At 39.8% G+C, this 25,164-nt stretch overlaps 1 protein-coding gene across 3 annotated transcripts; it reads right to left on the bottom strand.

Moving 5' to 3' along the window:
* Positions 1-428: 428 nt before the first annotated feature.
* LOC103426188 (phosphatidylinositol 4-kinase beta 1-like) lies at positions 429-25,164 on the bottom strand. 3 transcript variants are annotated; one of them, XR_011578337.1, is made up of 17 exons: positions 24,912-25,164; positions 22,869-24,357; positions 21,124-21,315; positions 20,710-20,758; positions 19,986-20,118; positions 19,387-19,840; positions 17,677-17,757; positions 17,466-17,585; positions 7,757-7,826; positions 4,982-5,169; positions 4,790-4,894; positions 3,548-3,601; positions 2,313-2,456; positions 2,132-2,185; positions 1,957-2,031; positions 1,333-1,416; positions 429-1,244 (listed from the first exon to the last, which is right to left on the bottom strand). XR_011578337.1 is itself a non-coding variant. In XM_029097840.2 (17 exons), exons 2-17 carry the CDS (start codon positions 24,312-24,314, stop codon positions 1,143-1,145), a joined length of 3,261 nt encoding a protein of 1,086 aa, XP_028953673.1. In that variant the 5' UTR covers positions 24,315-24,357; positions 24,912-25,164; the 3' UTR covers positions 429-1,142. The 3 variants fall into 3 exon arrangements, 2 of the variants coding, with proteins under 2 accessions (XP_028953673.1, XP_028953672.1); XM_029097840.2 differs by having other exon boundaries at positions 4,982-5,079; XM_029097839.2 differs by having other exon boundaries at positions 4,982-5,079; positions 19,387-19,843.

The following is a 25,164-nucleotide window of genomic DNA, read 5'->3' on the forward strand; positions in this document are numbered from 1 at the left end:
ACTTAATATTTTGATTAAATTGAAATGTGTGCGATGTGTGGATCGATGTTTAAAAAATTAAAACTCTTTAAATGTTAGACGTTTTTATTGATTCACTTGAATAGGCTTTATCCAAATTGAATCAAACTGATAAACAATGGTTTGGTTCGATTTCAATGGTGGCAGAGCAATGGTCTCAAACGAACCAAGCCAAACCGCTAAAGCTAGTTGGTTCGATATATTTTGTGTCAAATATATTCAAATTGAACTGCGCCTACTCCTAGTTTTATATGCCATCTTAGGTAACCCTAGCACCAGCTTGTCCCAATAAGGTGTTCGTTTTTACTTTTCACAGGAGAGCGGGTGACGACTCTTATGTAATCGATCAACATGAATAAATTTCCATATTTGGTTTCTGAGAGCGGTTGACGAAAATAACCCGAAAAGTGTTGCACAGCCTCCGCTCGAAATCTCCTTGTATAATGAACCTGGAATCTACAAATTTCACCAATGTAAAATCGGATCAGTTACACATGATACAATCATAGAGATTCTCAAGAATTTTGCTGACACGAGCTTTCAGATACAAGAACGAGGGATGATATCCATCACCGGAATTGGAAGAAAGGCCACTTTTGGGAGATTGGAACAATTCCACACTTCGATCCGAAGATGTTTTGTTTCTGACTGGAAATGGAAGATTTACAGGATTGGATAGTGCTATATCCTTCAGATCACAAACCAGTGTAAAATACGTTCCAATGGCACCCAGAAACTATGGCTTTCGTAGCCATTTGGTTTCTAGTCCGTCCTCAATTGCAATCACTCTGTACAGTATGGGGAGTCCGACGAAGGGGAGTAAGGTCGAACATTCCCTCAAGAATAAGTGAATTCCCACCAGCCAGCAGAGTCCCATATTACATCAAACAAGGGAAATAATCAATACCCTGCTGAGTTAATTTTAGCCTTCTAGATGCTGAATAAGGTTTTTTGCCGATACAATTACAAATTCCTCACCCAGAAAAATAGGCCAAAACCACTATAAGCAATCCTTTTTTCACCTCTGACGAAAACTCAGGCAGCTCGCATGTGCGAGATTGATCAAACACTCACAGAGCTGGCTTTTCCGGATAAAACTATGTGATTATCAACAAATTCTGACCTCACAATATTCCATTCAAAACCCTCTGATAATAATCATATTGCCTTGTTCGCCACGCGTCCAAGCTGCTGCTGATCAACGAAAGCACCAAGGATACGCATTGCTGATATAAAGCATCAAACAACACTGTTACAACAATAGCAACAAAACATAGTACACTTGAACAGCAAAATAAGAAAACATAATCAAACCTCTTCTGTCAAATTCAAGTGAAATCTTTTCCGTAGGTTCTGTATTGTTCGTGTACCACCTTTAAAGCATGGGAAACCAGAGTCCTGGGCCAAAAACATTTTACAACAGTAGCCTGAGTAAACCAACCATCATAAAAGGGGGTATTTTGATAAGAGATTTTCCCTACTTTTGCATGCTCATCAGTCGATTACACGGGCAAATTGTTGAGTTTTTCTCTTTTTTCCATGAATAACAACATTTTATTGAATTGAAACGGACACAGAAGATATCAGCAAACAAACAGTATAACATATATGAACAAGCTAAAACAACCAAGAATCGCGAACTAACTACAGCTCGCCAAACCAATAAGGTAAAATAGTAATTCCTGACTCATCAAAATAGTGATTTCAACATGCCCTTTTTCACCTCTTGCCACTCTGTTAATCCTGACTGTATATTTTACTTTAATTGTTCGATCTAACGGCTACAGAACATGAGGGGTTTTGTATGAGGCGAGAAAGGGTGTGAAAATCATTTCTGCTCCTGAAGTTCTGAAGACGCCACATCCTCAATTTCTTTTTATCCCATATTTGACAACAAGAAAAAAAGATCAAAGCACTGACAGCTAAATTTGGTTTTACCTGCAACATCTCAACAAGAAGAATAATGCGTTCTGCATGCTTCCGACATGTAAGGAATCCTTGAATGCACAAAACCTGAAAACAGCACGAGAGCTTACCCCCAGAAAATATAACATCCAAAGACATAGATGTCCCTGAACCTGAACAAAAACAAACTAAATTTTTCTATTGTTACCTTAAAATAATCAAAGAACTCGCTAGGAACTCCCTCAGCATCAGAGTCCATGACCTAGCATAATCAGACTTTCAACTTAGATGGAAAAAATGATTCACCCTAGAATGTTTACAAGCAGCAAGGAAGATTATTGGACACAAATATGGCAAGAGATTAAACAATGTAAGCATATGTCTCGTACCTCAAGAAGTTCACGTGTTAATTTGAATGGAGCACTCTCAAAATTTACACCCCCAGGCGAATTGGAGAGCATGAAACCAAAATCAATATGTATAATATGACCTTCTTCATCCATTAAGAGGTTCCCATTGTGCCTATCCTTTATCTAAACAACAAACACATTGGTGAAAAGTTATTCTATGACCTTCAAGGACTAAACAAGGAGAAAAAACACTAAGGATCAAAGGTATTTGAGAAACTAAACATGCCTCGAGTACATGCTTCTGAAAATGAAAACAAATGTCAAACATACAGTAGATAATTTAAATCTTCATTAACATTTGATATTTTCATACATATACGTATGCAACATATGGCAGATTCCAGGGTTAACTTATAGTACTATCTCTTGTGTATAAATGTTTAGGAAAGAGATTATTTTATTATACCAAAGAAAATAATAATGATATTTGGGGATGACAATCTTGAGTATAACAACCAGGAGCAATACATCGTCAGAAAGTCAAGTAATTTCTTAATTGCATTATTGCTATTAAACTGTATATCCTTGTACTAGTGACGTAAATGAGAGTTTGCTAATATATGTATTACAGGTTAACAAGCAACCAACATGAACGATTTTAACCAGACATGAACATCATATAAAGGTCGTACCCAGTGCACAAGGCTCCCGCTTTAGGCAGGGTCTGGGAGAGGTAAATGTCGGCTAGCCTTACCCCCATTTATGGAGAGGCTGCTCCCAAGTCTCGAACCCGAGACCTACAGCTCATGGGCGAAGGCACTTGCCATCGCACCAAGTGCGACCTCTACATGAACATCATATAAAAAAGGTCGTACCCAGTGCACAAGGCTCCCGCTTTATGCAGGGTCTGGGAGAGGTGAATGTCGGCTAGCCTTACCCCCATTTATGGAGAGGCTGCTCTCAAGTCTCGAACCCGAGACCTACCGCTCATGAGCGAAGGCACTTGCCATCGCACCAAGTGCGACCTCTTACATGAACATCATATAATGAAGGATTTTTAAGCTGAAGCAACATGTACGTAATAAAAAATATAAACACTGTGATGTACATAACGTATCACATATATACACAAAATGTCATTTTTGAAACTAACAACTGAATTGAAGCTTAATTTCATTAGAGGTTTGCCCCTCCATGACAGAACTAACACTTAACTTGTTTGAGTTATGGATAGATAGAGCTAGACTATAGATTTAGAGAAAGGGAAACCATACCTGCAGAAGGTAACACACTAGAGAATATCCAGCCATACTTTCAACAAAATTCCTCTGTAAAATAAATAAATAAATCAAGCCTTTCTATTCACTAAGAACATTAGATTCAGTGAAATTAACTAAATGTAACTAGGAGACACAATCAAATTTGCTCATTGCACTACTTGAATCTGGATTCTGGACAGTTTTCCATAGCGCGCATTTTTCTTTAAATTCATTTAGATGACCAAAATATTGATTGGGTTCATTAAGTTGGTATGAGACTCAGGAATCTGGTACTCAAAAAAAGAGAACTGAGAACTCCTAAGATAAAATTTATATAAAAAGACCAAGATGGAAAACCTATTACGGAATTTTAGCCACATCAAGGTGTCTATTGTTCTTTTCTGCCAAGACTAATCAAAATCTGATAGAATAGTAGATAATCCATGGAATTATACACAACTCACAAGTGAAAAGCACCTTCAAAACCAATTTCATTCGCTTCTAACCAAATAACAATTTATGAGTATGCCAAATGCATACTCTCATCCAGAAGTAACTATACAGAGTTTTAGAAAGGACAGGGTAAAGGTATCATAATTCAAAAACTTCAAAACAATAGCTTGGCTTCAGATACTGCAGAAAGTGGCCCGAGCAGATATGCATGTACTGTAAGCAGGGCAGTTGGTCAAATGAAATTACAAAGAGCAACTGCAGGATAATACCATATGACATGCTTTTGCAATTATATAGAATGCTAATTCAGTATGAATCACATTTCTTGTTTCAGAGCATATTAATATGCTTCAACAACCAAATTGATCCAAGTCCTACAATGTCTACAAACAACCTCAATCTGGAAACTCTATATACTTGGAACCTTAGGAATCTATTGTCAAATAATTAAATGTCATATTATTAGAAAAGGGTAGTGACTATGCCCAATTGACTGAAGAACTGATCTTCCTGTCCTTATTAAACGTCATTACCTCTACAGTTTCCAACACATAACCCTTATATCCAGAAACAGAGAAGCAGAGAGTCATTAAAGGCAATTCTCAGTTCTCAATCTTATCAAGAGTTTCCATATCCTTCTACCTTCACCCCACCCCAGCACTTCAAAAAAAATATAAAATCATACAAATAGAAAAAACAGAGTGCAGTCCTCCATTGCAATTATAACAATTAACCATGATGAGGACAAAGCTGAGCATTAAAAGACATTTTGATAAGCATCTGGTTCATAAAGTAGTAGACTACCTGAGCAAGTTTAAAACTAGGAGAATTTTCTTGGTACTTAGCAGCAAAGAAGTCTCGCAAGCTCGTGATGTTGGGATATCTACTTTTGATAGAATGAATTGAAGCCTACAACACAGCAAAGTATATTATGGATGAGGTGGGGAAGTTTTGAAATTCTTAATTCACTTAAATAGAACTAGAGAACAGAATTACCGTATCTGGAATTGTTTCAATGAGAGCTGTATAAGAAGAAGTAACTAAGACTTCATAAGGGCGCAACCAGAGAGGGAGACCAGCTTCTTGAAATATATCTGCCATCAAATCCAATGTTATAGTCTTCAACTAGTTTGAGGAGTGGGTACAACTACTGTGAATGCAACAAGGAAATGATTTTGATATATCTGGAAAGTAACATAACAAGTTGAATTCAGTTCAATTAATATTTCCAGCTTGTTTAATTAACTGTCTAATATGGGAACACAAGAGAGAAACAAATTTGAAACAAAAAAAAATGAAAATATTGTGGTCGATAAAAATATTGGGGATGATGAAACAGGTTGGCAGTTTCTTGGGGGTGCGAGGTAGGATGCTGGCCGATAAAGTATTTGGGGCTTCCCCTTGGAGGTAGGCCAAGAGCAATAAAGTTTTGGGATCCGGTGGTCGAAACAATGGAAAGAAGACTTCAAAGTTGGAAGAAGGCTTTCCTATCCAGAGGAGGTAAATTAACTCTAATTCAATCAGTCCTGGGAAGCATGCCGATTTACTATATGTCCTTGTTCAAAATTCCATGCGGGGTAAGAGGACGTCTAGAAAAATTAATGAAGAGGTTTCTATGGGAAGGCATGGAGGAGGGTAAGAAAACACATTTGGCCAAGTGGGAGTTAGTTACTAAAAACAAGGAGGAAGGAGGTCTAGGGGTGGGGAACTTGAGGAATCAAAACGAAGCATTATTGGCTAAGTGGTTGTGGAGACTCCCAAGGGAATCACAGTCTCTGTGGCACAAGGTGATAAGAAGTAAGTATGGGCTACAAGCTAATGGATGGGATGCACTTCCTCAAATGAGGGTTTCAAGTCGAAGTCCATGGAAAGACATTTCGAGTGGCTCTCATCAGTTTCTCAGTTGCTGCACGTTTGAGGTGGGCAACGGAGAGAGGGTGAGGTTTTGGGAGGATGGGTGGTTAACAGGGGGACCGCTGAAGGAGCAATTCCCTAGATTATTCCTACTATCGAGGAAGCATAATCAAAACATCTCGAGCTTCGTGGAAGTTTCATCAAGTCCTTTGAGTTGGAACTTTGATTTTAGGAGAAACTTGAATGAGATGGAGATAGTAGAGGTGGCCACATTATTACAGAAACTGGAAGAGGTTCGATTGTCTCCATTAAAGATGGATATCAGAAGGTGGAATCTGGAGGCTTCAGGTTTGTTCTCATGCAAATCTTATCGTTCATTACTGAGCAACAATGGGAGTGTGCACTATTTTCCACCTTACCCTCAGATTTGGAAATCAAAAGTTCCTCCGAAGGTTAAAATACTTGTATGGCTTGTGGCCAACGGGAATCTAAACACATGCGACAGAATTCAAAGGAGAAACCCTCTTATGTGCTTATCACCGCATTGGTGTAGCTTGTGCAAAGCCAAGGAGGAGAGTGTAAATCACATCTTTCTTCATTGTTCCTACTCGATCCAACTATGGTGGAAATTGTTACAGGAGGTTAAAGCAAGTTGGGTCATTCCTAAAGGGTGTTTCGAGCTACTAAGCACAAACTTTCAGGCACTTGGAAAAAGGAAAAAATCCAAAGTTTTGTGGGGTTGTCTGGTATCGGCAATTTTCTGGCATATATGGCTGGAACGCAACAAGAGGATTTTTGAAGATTATACTGGAGTGGGGGCAGAAGAACTTTGGGGGAGAGTAAAATATTGGGCAGCTCTTTGGGCCTCGGTCACTAAAGAGTTTGATAATGTTTCTCTATCTCAAATTCTATGGGATTTATTAGCAGCAGTTAAGTGAGCTAGGTCTAGAAATGGCTGCTGTAGCCAAATCCTAATGGTTGTTTCCTTGTTATACAGTTAGTGGACTTCTTATCCACTTCTGTGCTGTTCTCTATTCTTTAATAAAATTGTTTCTTCTCAAAAAAAAAATGAAACAGTGAGGTTGATAAAAAAAATTAATAGTGGTTTGTATGAGCAAAAATATCAACATTGGTTGAACAGAAAATGATAGTTAAATCACTCATTTAACACATTAATTGAAGTATTAGATACAATAACATATCTATAATAAGGATGGATCTCAACTAGCAGTATAGTCATTCGGATTCCAAAATTACCTATTTCAGTCCCACAATTGAAGTGAATTAGATGTATTAGATACAATAACGGAAATAGGTAATTTTGGCTATATGGATAACATATCTATAATAAGGATAAATCTCAACTAGCCGTATAGTCATTCGGATTCCGAAATTACCTATTTCCGTATAGCCGTATATTATGGAATAGTTTTTCTCTTAGTACCTTCTCTATTTAAAGTGCTCTTATAAGAAAATAACTAGGGCGTGGGAGTTCTGTTTGAAGTTGGACAGTTTGATTTGTGCCTTAAACCCAGCCCAAACATTTATGGCAGCAGACTCAGTTTAATACCAAGTAAAAACAAAGAGACAACTCTCATTCTTGATTGCACAACACATATAAAGAGCATTTCCTGACACACATAGTGCAATCCGAGGGTTAAACTATCAAACAGACCTAGAGGTTCAACTAGCTTCACACCGATTTTGATTGGTTCTCCACAAACTCTAATAGAAAGAAACAAGAGACAGAGTTCAATTTTTCCACAATGCATTTTTTTCCCAAAAGGTTTTAAGAAAGCATCTTGTTTGATCTACTCAAACCAAAGACTGAGTAGTAAGCGAGGGAGAAGGAAGAAAGAGAGATAGACAGAACTGCCTTCAACAAAACACAAGAAAAATAATTAGAAAGACACCTACCATAAAAGTGAGAAATAAGTTGCACAGCAAGATGCTCCTGCCTACAATCATCACCACTCTTCACAATAACCTGCACGAAGTATATATGAAGCTAAATACAATACAGTTCCAAGAAGTCTTGAACATACAATTGTAGAACCGATAAATGGATAACAATGTACAGAAGAAAACCAAGGACATCCAAACATACACTTTATTTAGATAAACATAAACACCTCAAACATTTTGGAAGAGAAAAAGACAACAACAACAACAACAACAAAGCCTTTTCCCACTAAGTGGGGTCGGCTATATGAATCCTAGAACGCCATTGCGCTCGGTTTTGTGTCATGTCATCCGTTAGATCCAAGTACTCTAAGTCTTTTCTTAGAGTCTCTTCCAAAGTTTTCCTAGGTCTTCCTCTACCCCTTCGGCCCTGAACCTCTGTCCCGTAGTCACATCTTCGAACCGGAGTGTCAGTCGGCCTTCTTTGCACATGTCCAAATCACCGGAGCCGATTTTCTCTCATCTTTCCTACAATTTCGGCTACTCCTACTTTACCTCGGATATCCTCATTCCCAATCTTATCCTTTCTCGTGTGCCCACACATCCCACGAAGCATCCTCATCTCCGCTACACCCATTTTGTGTACGTGTTGATGCTTCACCGCCCAACATTCTGTGCCATACAACATCGCTGGCCTTATTGCCATCCTATAAAATTTTCCCTTGAGCTTCAGTGGCCTACGACGGTCACACAACACGCCGGATGCGCTCTTACACTTCATCCATCCAGCTCGTATTCTATGGTTGAGATTTCCATCTAATTCTCCGTTCTCTTGCAAGATAGATCCTAGGTAGCGAAAACGGTCGCTTTTTATGATCTTCGCTAGATTGCTCCGGTCATTAGTGTGGATAAGTATATAAATGGATAGAGATAGGAAAGCAAACACAAGATGTACGTGGTTCACCCAGATTGGCTACGTTCACGGAATAGAAAAGTTCTCATTAATTGTGAAGGGTTTACACAAGTACATAGGTTCAAGCTCTCCTTTAGTGAGTACAAGTGAATGATTTAGTACAAATGACATTAGGAAATATTGTGGGAGAATGATCTCGTAATCACGAAAGTTCTAAGTATCGGAGTGTGGTGTCGTCTTGACTTGCCTTATCTGTCTCATAGGTAGATGTGGCATCTTCTCTGGAAGTACTTTTCCTCCATCCAGGGGTGGTATCTTTAACTGGTGGAGATGCACAAAGTAATGTATCAATTTCACTTGAAGCTTACTTGTAGTTTCAGGCTTGGTCAAGCGCGATACAAACCATGTAGTAGGAGTCCCCCAAGTCGCCGAGCTAGGGGGTCTGCTGAAAGAGGTGACAGACAAGGTAAGCAATCAGAGCTCCGACTGATTGTTCACCTTCTCCCCATCTTGCAACAGCATGAAGGATAAAGAGAAGAAAAATGAGAAGAGATGATATGAGATACTTTTGCTTTTGAAGAAGTAACTTTCCACAGGCTTATTCTTGAACTGAGCTGGAGGGTTTTCTGGTTTCCTCCAGAGTATAAGGCCGACTGAAGAATTTGAGGGTCAAAACAAGTCCATCAAATCTAGACTACGTTCCACCCTGCTGATATGGGATACTTTTGCTTTTGACAGAGTAATGGATGTATCGGCACGTGTGCTGTTACGCTTGTCTCCACATGCTTCCTTGTATCCTTCGCACTTGCCCTATCTGTTCCTCAAGCAGATGCGGAATCTTCCTTGGAAACATAAGATGTTGAAGATGAGTACTCGAGAGCAATGCCAGGTAAGTAATCAGGTAAGGGGTTCCAGGCAGTCAGTTCCTGGCTGGAAGCTTGATTCCAAGTGCTGACTGATTGCTCTCTTTCTCCTTGTCTTGCAGGTAAAAACAAGGCCAAAGGAAAAGACAGGGAAAAAGCATGATATGGGATACTCTTGCTTTTAACCCTGATGATATGAGATATTCTTGCTCTAGTATAGCTTGTTTGCAGAGGTATTATCGGGGGGAAAGAAAGCTGAATATTTCGAAAGGCTTCGTTGGGAGTGCCCTCTCAGATATGATGAAGGGTTGAGCATTTTTGCAGGTCTGCCTGTCCGTTGGGGATGGAGGTTGACATATATAGGCGTCTCCCTAACAACAAGTAGTAATGCTATTCCTTTACCCTGCTTGGTCATAGCACGGTAGTGGGAGCTGTCAGTTTCACATGTTTTAACTCTGTCAGAGCACTTTGAAAAAGTGGTCTGTGGTATCTGGCTCTCGAGATTCGGAGAACGATGCCTCTTCGATTTTTGAGAAAGCAATCATGCTGGGGGTCTGGCTCTCGAGATTCGGAGAGCAGTGTCTCTTCGATTTTTGAGGAAGTAATCATGTTGGGAGTCTGGCTCTCGAGATTCGGAGGGCGGTGCCTCTTCGATTTTGGAGCAAGCAATCTTGTTGGGAGTGTTGTCTCGAATTTGAGTAAAGGTTGGGCATGTTTGCTAGTCTACCTTGCCACGAAGCACAAAGGTTGACACACAGGGACTTTCCAATTATCCAGCAATGGTACTGTTCCTTTACCCTCTCTTCGATTTTGAGAAAGTAGTCATGTTGGGAGTCTGGCTCTCGAGATTCGGAGGACGGTGCCTCTTCGATTTTGGAGCAAGCAATCTTGTTGGGAGTGTTTTCTCGAATGTGAGTAAAGGTTGGGCATGTTTGCTAGTCTACCTTGCCACGAAGCACAGAGGTTGACACACAGGGACTTTCCAATTATCCAGCAGTGGTACTGTTCCTTTACCCTTGTGGGTAATAATATGGTAGCTAGACCTTCAAAATTTATGTGTCTAAACTTTGTTAGTGCTGTTTCTTTGCTATTCTTTTACCTTTCTTGGTCAGAGCGATGTAGTGGGAGCTGCAAGCTTCACGTGCTCAACTTTGGCAGAGAACTTTGACAAAGTTATCTGTGGTACCCATGAGCTATTGTTGCGTGTGGGAAGTGGGTAATTGAACAGTAAGATTCATGTGCTTTCTACTTCACCAGAAATCTTCGACAGAATGCCCATAATTTCTGCAAAGCTGAGTGTGCGTGTGACAGGTGCTGACAAGGCTAGAAAAGTAGGTGCCTCTTCGATTTCTGAGATCGGCCCTCGTGGTCTCTGAGCAGCCCAGCTTTTGAGAAAGCGAGCGCCTCTTCGATTGATTCGGAGAACGATGCCTCATCGATTTTTGAGAAAACAATCATGCTGGGGGTTTGGCTCTCGAAGATTCGGGGAGCAGTGTCTCTTCGATTTTTGAGAAAGTAATCATGTTGGGAGTCTGGCTCTCGAGATTCGGAAGGCGGTGCCTCTTCGATTTTGGAGCAAGCAATCTTGTTGGGAGTGTTTTCTCGAATGTGAGTAAAGGTTGGGCATGTTTGCTAGTCTACCTTGCCACGAAGCACAGAGGTTGACACACAGGGACTTTCCAATTATCCAGCAATGGTACTGTTCCTTTACCCTCTCTTCGATTTTTAATAAAGTAGTCATGTTGGGAGTCTGGCTCTCGAGATTCGGAGGACGGTGCCTCTTCGATTTTGGAGCAAGCAATCTTATTGGGAGTGTTTTCTCGAATGTGAGTAAAGATTGGGCATGTTTGCTAGTCTACCTTGCCACGAAGCACAGAGGTTGACACACAGGGACTTTCCAATTATCCAGCAGTGGTACTGTTCCTTTACCCTTGTGGGTAATAATATGGTAGCTAGACCTTCAAAATTTATGGGTCTAAACTTTGTTAGTGCTGTTTCTTTGCTATTCTTTTACCCTTCTTGGTCAGAGCGATGTAGTGGGAGCTGCAAGCTTCACGTGCTCAACTTTGGCAGAGAACTTTGGCAAAGTTATCTGTGGTACCCATGAGCTATTGTTGCGTGTGGGAAGTGGGTGATTGAACAGTAAGATTCATGTGTTTTCTACTTCCCCAGAAGTCTTCGACAGAATGCCCATAATTTCCGCAAAGCTGAGTGTGCGTGTGACAGGTGCTGACAAGGCTGGAAAAATAGGTGCCTCTTCGATTTCTGAGATCGGCCCTCGTGGTCTCTGGGGAGCCCAGCTTTTGAGAAAGCGAGCGCCTCTTCGATTTCTGAGATCGGCCTTCGTGGTCTTTGAGCAGCCCAACTTTTGAGAAAGCAAAAGCCTCTTCGATTTCTGAGATCAACCCTCGTGATCTCTAAGCAGCTCAGCTTTTGAGAAAGCAAACGCCTCTTCGATTTCTGAGCAGGCGCCTCTTCGATTTCTGAAGCTCCGTCGAGTGTAGATTTTTATAGGGGCTGGCATTAAGTTCTAAAGCACACTTGAATCTCCACCAGTAGAAGCTTCATTCTTGCACTTCTAAGATCTTGATTTTTGAATCTCCACCAGTAGAAGCTTCATTCTTGCACTTCTAAGATCTTGATTTGTCCGACCTCTTCTCTCTTCAACACCTTTGAAAATGTCTGGCCCCTCCGACCGTCGTTTTGACTTGAACCTTGTTGAAGAGGCAGCCCCGCCTTCTCCAGACAACATATGGCGCCCATCCTTCGTCTCCCCTACTGGTCCTCTTACCGTTGGGGATTCCGTGATGAAGAATGATATGACCGCTACGGTGGTGGCCAGGAACCTTCTCACTCCCAAAGATAACAGACTACTTTCCAAACGGTCTGATGAGTTAGCTGTTAAGGATTCGCTGGCTCTCAGTGTTCAGTGTGCAGGTTCTGTGTCTAATATGGCCCAACGCCTATTTGCTCGAACCCACCAAGTTGAATCATTGGCGGCTGAAGTGATGAGTCTCAAACAGGAGATTAGAGGGCTCAAGCATGAGAATAAACAGTTGCACCGGCTCGCACATGACTATGCTACAAACATGAAGAGGAAGCTTGACCAGATGAAGGAAACTGATGGTCAGGTTTTACTTGATCATCAGAGATTTGTGGGTTTGCTCCAAAGGCATTTATTGCCTTCGTCTTCTGGGGCTGTACCGCGTAATGAAGCTCCAAATGATCAACCTCTGATGCCTCCTCCTTCTAGGGTTCTGTCCAGTACTGAGGCTCCAAATGATCCCCCTCCGGTGCCTTCTCTTTCTGGGGCTCTACCGACTGCTGAGACTTCTCCTAAGCAACCTTTGTGAAGGCTCCCTCTTGTGTGTTTATTTTGACTCATGTATATGTACATATTTGTAGCTTATCGGGGATATCAATAAATAAGCTTTCCTTCATTTCAACGTATTGTGTTAAATACACCAAAGCCTTCTTCGCTAAGTTCTTTGAATTTTCTTTTGTTGAAGCTTGTATGTTGAAGCTTTCTGAGTGGAGCATGTAGGTTGGGGTAGTGTTCCCTTAATTTCCCGAGTGAGGAAAACTTCTCGGTTGGAGACTTGGAAAATCCAAGTCACTGAGTGGGATCGGCTATATGAATCTTAGAACGCCATTGTGCTCGATCCTGTGTCATGTCCTTCGTTAGATCCAAGTACTCTAAGTCTTTTCTTAGAGTCTCTTCCAAAGTTTTCCTAGGTCTTCCTCTACCCCTTCGGCCCTGAACCTCTGTCCCATAGTCGCATCTTCTAATCGGAGCGTCAGTAGGCCTTCTTTGCACATGTCCAAACCACCGTAACCGATTTTCTCTCATCTTTCCTTCAATTTCGGCTACTCCTACTTTACCCCGGATATCCTCATTCCTAATCTTATCCTTTCTCGTGTGCCCACACATCCAACGAAGCATCCTCATCTCCGCTACACCCATTTTGTGTACGTGTTGATGTTTCACCGCCCAACATTCTGTGCCATACAGCATCGTCGGCCTTATTGCCGTCCTATAAAATTTTCCCTTGAGCTTCAGTGGCATACGGCGGTCACACAACACGCCGGATGCACTCTTCCACTTCATCCATCCAGCTTGTATTCTATGGTTGAGATCTCCATCTAATTCTCCGTTCTTTTGCAAGATAGATCCTAGGTAACGAAAACGGTCGCTCTTTGGCATTTCTTGATCTCCGATCCTCACCCCTAACTCGTTTTGGCCTCCATTTGCACTGAACTTGCACTCCATATATTCTGTCTTTGATCGGCTTAGGCGAAGACCTTTAGATTCCAACACTTCTCTCCAAAGGTTAAGCTTTGCATTTACCCCTTCCTGAGTTTCATCTATCAACACTATATCGTCTGCGAAAAGCATACACCAAGGAATATCATCTTGAATATGTCCTGTTAACTCATCCATTACCAACGCAAAAAGGTAAGGACTTAAGGATGAGCCTTGATGTAATCCTACAGTTATGGGAAAGCTTTCGGTTTGTCCTTCATGAGTTCTTACGGCAGTCTTTGCTCCTTCATACATATCCTTTATAGCTTGGATATATGCTACTCGTACTCCTTTCTTCTCTAAAATCCTCCAAAGAATGTCTCTTGGGACCCTATCATACGCTTTTTCCAAATCTATAAAGACCATATGTAAATCCTTTTTCCCATCTCTATATCTTTCCATCAATCTTCGTAAGAGATAGATTGCCTCCATGGTTGAGCGCCCTGGCATGAACCCGAATTGGTTGTCCGAAACCCGTGTCTCTTGCCTCAATCTATGCTCAATGACTCTCTCCCAGAGCTTCATTGTATGACTCATTAGCTTAATACCCCTATAGTTCATGCAATTTTGTACGTCGCCCTTATTCTTGTAGATAGGCACCAAAGTGCTCGTTCGCCACTCATTTGGCATCTTCTTCGTTTTCAAAATCCTATTGAAAAGGTCAGTGAGCCATGTTATACCTGTCTCTCCCAAAAGTTTCCACACTTCGATTGGTATATCGTCTGGGCCTATTGCTTTTTTATGCTTCATCTTCTTCAAAGCTACAATCACTTCTTCCTTCCGGATTCGACGATAAAAAGAGTAGTTTCTACACTCTTCTGAGTTACTCAACTCCCCTAAAGAAGCACTCATTTCATGTCCTTCATTGAAAAGATTATGAAAATAACCTCTCCATCTGTCTTTAACCGCGTTCTCTGTAGCAAGAACCTTTCCATCCTCATCCTTGATGCACCTCACTTGGTTTAGGTCCCTTGTCTTCTTTTCCCTTGCTCTAGATAGTTTATAGATATCCAACTCTCCTTCTTTGGTATCTAGTCGTTTATACATATCGTCGTAAGCCGCTAACTTAGCTTCTCTGACAGCTTTCTTCGCCTCTTGCTTCGCTTTTCTATACCTTTCACCATTTTCATCGGTCCTCTCCTTGTATAAGGCTTTACAACATTCCTTCTTAGCCTTCACCTTCGTTTGTACCTCCTCATTCCACCACCAAGATTCCTTTTGGTGTGGGGCAAAGCCCTTGGACTCTCCTAATACCTCTTTTGCTACTTTTCGGATACAACTAGCCATGGAATCCCACATTTGGCTAGCTTCCCCCTCTCTATCTCACACACATTGGGTGATTACCTTCTCTTTGAAAATGGCTTGTTTTTCTTCTTTTAGATTCCACCATCTAGTCCTTGGGCACTTCCAAGTCTTGTTCTTTTGTCTTACTCTTTTGATATGTACATCCATCACCAACAAGCGATGTTGATTAGCCACGCTCTCTCCTGGTATAACTTTGCAATCCTTACAAGTTATACGATCCCCTTTCCTCATTAGAAGAAAATCTATTTGTGTTTTTGACGACCCACTCTTGTAGGTGATCACATGTTCTTCTCTCTTCTTAAAGAAGGTGTTGGCTAAGAAGAGATCATATGCCATTGCAAAATCCAAGATAGCTTCCCCATCCTCGTTTCTCTCCCCAAAACCATGGCCACCATGAAAACCTCCATAGTTGCCTGTCTCCCTGCCCACGTGTCCATTTAAATCTCCTCCTATAAATAACTTCTCCGTTTGAGCAATTCCTTGCACCAAGTCTCCAAGATCTTCCCAAAATTTCTCCTTCGAACTCGTATCCAACCCTACTTGAGGTGCGTACGCACTAATCACATTGATAAGTTCTTGTCCTATTACAATCTTGATTGCCATGATTCTATCTCCTACCCTCTTGACATCTACAACATCTTGTACCAAGGTCTTGTCCACGATGATGCCAACACCGTTTCTCGTTCTATTTGTGCCCGAATACCAAAGTTTAAACCCTGAGTTTTCTAGATCCTTTGCCTTACTACCAACCCACTTAGTTTCTTGTAGGCACATAATATTTATCCTTCTCCTCACCATAACTTCCACTACTTCCATAGATTTTCCCGTTAAGGTTCCTATATTCCACGTTCCTAAACGCATTTTGCTCTCTTGAACTCTACCCTTCTGTCCTAGCTTCTTCACCCTCCCCCGTCTAATAGGATCAAAGTACTTCTTTTGTGTGTCCCGGGTAAAGTTGATAGGAGCATATGCTCCCAAACAACTTTGAGTGGAGTCGTTCGAAAAGAAGTTTCTATGGCCCCCTTGCTCATTTAACACTGCATCCGGGTGCCGATGGAGATACAGCGACCCTTGCTCACTTATCACTGTGCTCAGGCCACACAGCGCGCCACTTACGGGTGACGCCCTAGCTTTAGCGCGATTTTGTTCTGGATTCATTTTCATAAGGATTCGACGTGATCATGGAGTGCCGGCTGTCGACTACCTGACGCCCTCCCCCTCCTCCTTTATCCGGGCTTGGGACCGGCCATGTAAGACATAGGCGGAGTTTTGGAAGAGAAAAAGACAAGCGAAAAAATAACCAAATTTAATCTTTCCACCCTTTCAAGGGGTGACCAAGTTAGTTTGCCATGTATTATTTGTTATCACCGACAGCTTAAGCTTTTCAGGTCCAATGGTGATCTAATGTGGTATTGAATCTCTGGTTAAAAAAACTCCTGGAATGAAAAAAATTTATTCCCAATACCCAAATTTTCATTTATAGAGTGGGGCTGCACCTATATGTTTCTCGTTGCCTGTCTCTGAATGCGCAAGATAAGGCTGCAAGCCACGGCTGGTCTTAGCTCAAGATAAATCATTGACCATTCCCGAAAAGCTTGAGCCTTTGGGGTCTGGCAGTTGTACCTGACAGCTTGAGCGGATCTTCAAGGACGTTAAAGGATTGAAAGTGGAGGAGGTGTGAAAGAAGGTCCAGCTTTTGGGTGGTGCTTTGGGTTTTCCTGTTTTCAGGGACAAACCCCTATTTGATATTGTTCTAGCGTGGAAAGTTGTAGTGTCATGATTAATTCTGGTGTCTTAAGCTAGAAGTAGTTTGTTAAATTAAAATTCTTTTCTCTTCTACTCATGGTGGTGCTTTGGGCTTCTGTTTTTCCTGTTTTCAGGGACAAACCTCTATTTGATATTGTTCTAGCGTGGAAAGTTGTAGTGTCATGATTAATTCTGGTGTCTTAAGCTAGAAGTAGTTTGTTAAATTAAAATTCTTTTCTCTTCTACTCATGGTGGATTACTTGTCCACTTTTCTGTACAGTTTCTATTATCCAATAAAATTTCATAATAGACTAACAATTATGTTAGTTGTTAACCAGCTTCATCTGAAAAATGAGAAAATAAATTTAAGAACGTAATTTTTCAAAATTATGTTTCAAAGTAATCTCACTCAAGTGAGAAACGGGGCTGACATAGTCACTCAATTTCCACATTTCCTCAACTTTACTAGAAATCTAGTTCATAAGTGAAAACCTTACCAACACAGTCTTGATTGTACTAAGTTCTCTTTAAAAGGAAACGATTATATTAAAAGAGGAAAGAAGCAGAAACAACAGCGAGACGGGAAGTACTCACGGAGCACAAGTCCCAACCAGGTAACTTTCCATGAACTGAAGCTTTTCTTATTCTCTCCTTCTTTACCTCCCAAAGTTCGCCAGACAAGGCATTGCTGGCCTTGGGAATACCACCATTAGCCTGGTCAAAATTTTGAATGTTGTCAGATAATATAATTAAGCATCTCCATGATATAACTCTTAACACAATTGCAAATTATAGATATTGTCACCATTGGCTGTGCATCTGATGAATCCTGACCAGCCCCTTTCAGAGGAAGTCCAGGAGGTGCTTCTCCTTTCGCTGCAGCAGCCTGAAGAAAGTTAAATTTTATGAACAGAGCAAGGAATAATTAGAATATATATTCAAGAATACATAAAAGAATCCAAAAATGATACAGATAAATACGTTATTTCAGAAAGCATCAATCTTATTTGTTTAACTTAAGGCTTCAATGCCATTACAATTAACCTGTGCATGAATGTATAAGCACCTATGCTACTGCAATGTCAATTTATGAGGCAAGAAATAAATCCGTGCACAAGAGAAGGGAATCAGGTTTGTCTCTCAAGTTGAACAAGAAAAACAGGAAATAGCTTTCCATTTTGCAAAGTGATTCATGAAGTATAATACCGATATGATTTCTTCTCTAATAGAACTCTTATACAGGAATGTCTAAGGTGCCAGATTAAGGTCCTGGTCCGTAAGCATTCTTAAAAAAGAAATAAATCAACAACTCTTATACAAGAACAAGTTTCTCAACCGTTTGAATAAAATGTGAAATGACTGTAATATAGTGTAAGTGTTGAGAATATCGCGTTTAAGAATGGGAAAATTGAACAAACTCCGGAAATTGATAACAAATAACCAAGATAAATAACACCAAGAATTTACGTGGTTCGGCAATATGTGCCTACGTCCACGGGACAGCAACAACAATCTTTCACTATATCAATAATGAGTACAACCAATAATCTTGCCAAATCTCTAGAACTAGGACTTGATGAAAAACCTGAAAGAACAAGAACAAGAAATACATTATCTCTTTTCTTTTCTCTCGCACACACTTTACAATATTCTCTCACTCTCACTCTAATCCCTTGAGTGGTATACAATTTATTGTTTTGCTCCCTTTTTTCAAACTTAGCACGATAGCCCCTTTATATTGACATAATAAAGGTCTTCTTCAATAAGGATTATTAATCCTAATTGGAATCTAGTTATGAATCCCACTCCAATTGAGAAACTAACTCCAACTGGGTAAACAACTCCAATTGGGAAAACAATTTAATCCTCTAAGACTATAATTCCTTATAGACTTAGGACAACTTATCATGGGCTGGAAAAACCTAACAGTAAGCAAGATCATATCGTTAGTATTTCACCTCATTATAAAATGGTCAATGTTCAGACAATCTAGAATGTTATGTGGTTAGACAACCATCAAAACTACAGAGTCGGAAAAAAAAGCCCCTGATCAATGTTCCAAACACAGAACTTGACTATATAATATAGTAGAATGACTGGGAGGAGAAAATTGCCCCAAAGAAATGACTATCTCTGTGTGTGTGTTGTGTGTGTTGTGTGTGTGAATAATCAAACTTAGAAAAAACCAGTTCACCAGAACAAATTTGGGTGTGTTGTGTGTGTGTGTGTGTGTGTGTGTGTGTTTATCAGTCTATTGATATTGGTGAATAAAAAAACTTAAAGAAAAACAGTACATCAAGAAAAATTTCAAAACCATGGGATTTCATGCTGAAGACAAGAAAATAGTACTATATGTAAGAAATGAGACAAACATATGCACACTGGAACCAGTTACATCAAATTTGGAGGATATTAGTACAAAAAAAGATAAGCTACAAGATAAATGTGGTTTCATTCAAACATCAATAAATGCCAAATTAACATCAATTGGTGATGAAGACCTAACAAAGCCCACCTTTACTTCCTCTATAGCCACTGTACTTGGTACACGACGGTGTTCCTTCCGCCGAGGGGGTCCTTGATCCTCAATGTCCTCCATTCTAACACCAGGGTCTGCTGTAAGCACCACCCTTACCCACTCCAAATCACTCCCTTGTGCACAAGTCGCAGCCTCTCCACGTTGATAACTCCTTGATATATTCTCTGCTTTTACTGTATGACTATGCAATTTATTCTCCACAGATATTTTTACAGTAACAAATTTCACTTTCGCCTCGGACGTATATGACATCGCCTGGTCAATTGCTTGAGCTGTAGAACTCGACATCCTATCATTACTATTGCGATAGACCTCCTGAACAGTCCACAAAGGATATGCCCACGGAGGCGGTCTTGGCAGAAGTGCATCCCCATTTGCTAAAGGAATTCCTCCTCGAGAAAGCCTTTGAGAACCAGATGCATCCTTTGCACTGCTTAAACAGTTTTCACAAAATAAAGCAAAAGAAATAGAATCTATTTCAGCTTCAAACAATTACCAGGGAATTTTGATTATCAAACATGGAAACTTGGGGGGGGGTGGTTGGTTATTTAGACCATAGTGAACTGTAAGCATACCCAGGAATTTCACTTTTCAGGACTTCAACACAGATGAGATACGGTGCCTTTTCCCTAGAATTCAAAAGAACAGCTTCATCTTCCGGTATATAAACCACGCGATACATCCCCTTACCCATTGGAAAGCAAACTCCTAATATTATCATCAGCAATATTCAATTAAGAGTATGTGGAGATAACTGTCAATACAGATGCCCCAAAAGCATTAGACTGTAGAATTTCGCTTAACTAAAAGGGTAAAGCAATATTCAGAATAGTAGGAATTCCGTCCAATTTCTACATCTTAGTTTCATTGGATTCCTTTTCAAATAACATTATACCTAGATTCTCATGGAATCAAGACTTTCACATTAAAATAAAAGATAATGCACAAGGCAGACCACATGAATGCGCACACAGTAGTAAAACTTCCCATGAACATAATTTTGGGAGGGAAAAAGTGAAACAAAAGAAAACAAGATCAATTTATGCTATATGATTCTCAGACAAAACAAATCTCAAATCTACGAAAATGATCCCTTCCAAGTATGGCATTCTGCAACATTTCCAATATCTTTGAAATAATATTTTTTGGAACTAATATTATGCTATGTATACATATTCCATACTGATCAGAAATCGAATTTATGGAATTTAAAAAAACATTTCCGCAATCTTTTCAATTTCCAAAACATACTTTGGTAAACTTAACACAAAGGGCCCAGAAATGTTGACTAAGAATTACCTCCACTACTTTGAGCCTCAGCAATGTGCAAATTGATCTCTGCAAGTGACTAGATATGCAAGAATAACAAACACATGTCAGACAAAAGATTAAAAATAATAAAACATGCACGTTTATTTGTGATATGAAATAAAAAGTTAAGACCCTTTGTATTAGGTTCGTTAGGTTCCTTGTAACAGTTAGTATGGAGCTAACTATTAATACAATGAATATGGAATTGCTAGAGATATTGGATTGACTTGATATTTTACACATATGGTAAGCATGACTTGAGCATTAATATAATCAACGGAAGGATTGATGGAAAATAAAAAGTTAAAAGATAGTAAATAGTTTTGCATGTGTCAATCAGCCATGCCTCTATATGCTGTGTGTGCAGGGTAAATGTATATGATAAGCCAGATGACCATCAACCTCACGAAGAGCACTCTTGCGATCCTCAATTGGAAATATATCCACTAAGCCATAAGATGTCTCACATAGTGACTGCACAAAGTCCAGCGACTCATGATAAGCCCCTTTACGGTATTGGGATGCTGTAGCATTTGGAAGTGGGGGTTTAGCACTTGACTTTTCATTTTGTTGCTTTGGAGAACCAGGGCGTTTCTGTCAAAACATAATAACAGTGAATAAATATGAGTCATCAAATAAGGTATGCATCTCTTTGAAATGAACTTTAACCACAGTGAATACAATAGAATGTAACTGTATTGCCTATAATTCCCTCATCTTGCAAATGAGTGTAGTCTAAGAGGCCAAGAGCTCAAACCGTGCCATGATATGTTGGCAAGATTAGAGGTATTATTATGTCAATGCATCACTTAATATCACAACACAAAATATAAAACAAACAATAGGTAGAATTAACCGCTCTTCTGCTATTGAAGTTGGGGAAATCAACTTCTCTTTCAACCAGTCAAACTAGGGGAAAATCTGCAATATAACCCTACCCAGTCAAAGTTCAAATTTGAACACCTCTACCGTTCGTACATTATGTTCGATAATACATGTTTTGAAATTTTAACTTAAAATGGAGATCGGATGACCAGTTTAAGTTAATTTCACAAAAAATGGTATTACGAGGTTCATATAAAAATATTTATATATGTTGTTACGAGGTTTATATAAAATAAAATAAAAATTAAGCTTTTAAAAAACTAAAACTAAACATATGAATAAACACTGAAATCTTTATGCATTTGCACATATGTATATATCAAAACTACACTACAGATGAATGTAAATATCAAATCCACAAAATCAGTGTTTCCTAACTTCATCACCGAACATGTTTGGTATTCCATGCCATCCCAGCCTGATTATTTACTGATTAACTCCCCAATAAACAAAGAAACCAATTATCGACTAGCACAAATACCCATAACGTCGGCAACTGCAACCTATACACGAGATCAGAGAGTTCAGTGGCCATCTAGAACTATATTTCCAGTGGCAATGCCTATATGACCAAAAGTAACGTTCTAATGTTTCTAACTTTCAAGAAAAACTAATTACTAAAACGTAAAAATCACAAACTAGATCATATTGGATTACATACACCAACCCCAAGCCAACAAGGCTCCTCACTTTGTGAGGGCCCGCGGGGGGGAATGTCTATCGTACACAGCCTTACCCTTGCTTTTTTTGCAAAGAGGCTGTTTCAACAACTCAAACCCGTGACCTTTCAGTCACAAAGGAGCAACCTTTCCGTTGAGCCAAGGCTCGTCCTCACTGGATATGTTCACCATTGAAAGAAAAATTTGTAATGTAATTCAAGAATTTGACAGTTGAGGGAATTTCACACAAAGCAGCTTAAGCATTTTCAAGAGCTAATTATTACATATTTCAGCTCATAACACTGAATCTAAAAAAACTGAAGGAAAAAGTTATTTAATTAAAACAAATTTAATGTATAGAAGACAATGATCCTTTACAATTAGTGGGAGTAGTGGCTACCAGGCTCTTGTTCTTTCTGTACTTTTCTCTTTATTAGTGGTCTTCCTGACCACTTTGTTTGGCCTTTGTTTCATTGTCTTTCTTTCAATAAAATAGCCTCCTTCTCAAAAACAAAAGAAAAAAAAATGAACAAAAAGCACAAACTGCAAAGCCATACTACCACTAACAGCGAAGCAACAATAGATAAGTAGATACGGGCTTACCTCTTTGTGTTTTCTTGAACCAAATAGCTCTGAGTCTTCAACTGAACGGTCACGGTCTCTAAACAATTTGCGAAAAAAGTTCTCAGTCCCCGGACTACTTTCTAGCAAGCCCCCGGTACTGCTGTTTTCATTTGCAACGGTACTTTTTGCATCTTCAGGGTGCACACGGAACAATCTTCGAAACAATGGGAAGTCAGAAGGCTCTTCTTCGTCTCCATTGGCACTCCCCTCCTCGATTTTATCATTCCCATCTTTCTTGTCATCAAACTTATCTCTGAAAATTTTTCGGAAGAACCCCTCTTTTTCATCATCTTCAGCAGATTTCAAATCTTTTTCTTCAGAGTATGGTGCATCATCATCTTCATTCTTATCAATCCGGTCCTTTTTGTCCTCAAACTTCTCTTTGAAAAACTTCCGAAAGAACCCTTCTTTTTCTTCATCTTTCACTGATTTAGAGATTGATTTATCGTCAGAATCACTTTTACTATCACGAAACAATCTCTTAAAAAAACCCTCTGAGCTCGATGTCAATTCCTCATCGTCGCCTTTACTATCCCTTAATAGCCTCTTAAAGAAGCCAACCTTCTCTGCATCATCATCATCCTTCTCTGAGGACTTTCTAAAAAGCAATGAATCTCTAATTTTAGAACCTGTCTCATCATCACCTCTACTGTCTCTTAAAAGCCTCTTAAAGAATCCATCTTTTTCAGAGTCATCATCACCTTTCTCCATTGACTTCCTAAAGAGCAATGCATCCCGAACCTTCGGCCCTGGTATGAATTTTTTAAAAATTTTGTTCTCATCGGGAGAGAACTGACCACCATCCTCTTGCAAATTGTTTACCGATGAAGGCGAGAAAGAAAATGACCTCTGGGCAGGTGGTGAAGACGTTAGTGACAACAATTTCTGTTTTGATGACAATATTCTATTCAATACCTGGTTCTTGCTCCCAGGGCTAGCTGACTCATTTTGAGGACGTACCAAAGGCGGCCACTCACCCATCAAAGTGGCCGCAATTTGACACTTCTCCTGAATTCTACTAATTCCTTCATTATCATCTGAGTCTTCAAGCTCCGCCAATAAAAACCAATGCACCTTCTGAGCTATCTTAAGCGACTTAGAGCACATATCAATAACAAACTTATCCAAAGACGGGCTTGGCTTGTGCACTGACATGTAACATATCTGAAACAAGTAGCTCTCAATTCCCGATAAGGGAAGAGTGTACATTCGATTACAGAGGTAGTCGCGCACCCCTGCATGGTCATGCTTGTACAGGTAGCTAACAGCTATCCACTCACAGAAAAATGCTGAGTCAAAGAACCGTATGAGCCACCCATTCTCACTGGTGTCACTCGACAGGTTCGTCCGAGAGGTGATCTCTCGGGGCGACTCTCCCTGAACTTTTGAGGACCCAAGGCGGAATTTTAAAATGGTGCCATCCATTCACATTCACTTTTTTTTTAAGAAAAAGAAATATGGTAATTACCTACAAAAATTCATACAAAAACAGCCTCAAACTATATATATTTGAAAAAAGTAAATAGGAAAGAATATTAAGTTCAAATTATCAAACTAATAAACCTTACATAGTACACCTGCTACATCACAAGTATAAATTACAATATAATTCCATTCGAATTAACCATCAAATTTGTACTGTATCGAACTCGTAAATAAGAAATGAAACAGGTATTGCATATTCGAATTCGATTAGCTACTGCATAAAACAGTAAATTGTTTAGCATTGAATTGAGCAGCACTATGAAACTATTCGATAATTTGCAGTACTGGGTTTAAGTGAAAATCCTACACACTAAACTAATGTGTTTGATAACAAGATCAATTCTTTGGCATTCATTTGCCCTACAGGGAACCCTAGAATACTACAATAGTCAAATTCTCCAACCCAATCAGTACATTCTAAGATCTAACCTTCAACATATCAGCGATTCGAGACGGGTTACGATTATCGAATAGGTGAAACAATGCATGCCCAAAAAGCAACAGAAGAAGAAGAAGAAGAATCTGAGCAAATTTTACCTTTCAATCAGAAGCCCAAAATTGCTATATTTCCTCAGAAATTTCGGCAGCGGGAAGTCGAAGAGGTGAGAGTAAGGGAGTGGAAATTGAATCAGAAGAAGAAAAGGGGAGTCTTGATTGCTTGATTGCTCCGGAAAATCAAAATTGATGAACGATGAACCTCTCAATGGACTCGAGAGAGAACCCGCGAGACGAGAGAACGTCACAAATGTTGGGGGTTTCTTTGTTTTTTTTTTTTTTAATTTGTTTATCT

Source organism: Malus domestica, chromosome 17, assembly GCF_042453785.1.
Source record: "Malus domestica chromosome 17, GDT2T_hap1".
Lineage (NCBI taxonomy): Eukaryota > Viridiplantae > Streptophyta > Magnoliopsida > Rosales > Rosaceae > Malus > Malus domestica.

Excerpts from the sequence above, each read along its gene's own strand:
- LOC103426188 (XM_029097839.2), bottom strand. The coding sequence starts at position 24,314 with ATGGATGGCACCATTTTAAAATTCCGCCTTGGGTCCTCAAAAGTTCAG. Across the intron at positions 20,119-20,709 it reads TGAGGCTCAAAGTAGTGGAG|GAGTTTGCTTTCCAATGGGT; the intron begins GTAATTCTTAGT and ends TGATAATATTAG. Across the intron at positions 5,080-7,756 it reads ACTTATTTCTCACTTTTATG|ATATATTTCAAGAAGCTGGT; the intron begins GTAGGTGTCTTT and ends ATTTGATGGCAG.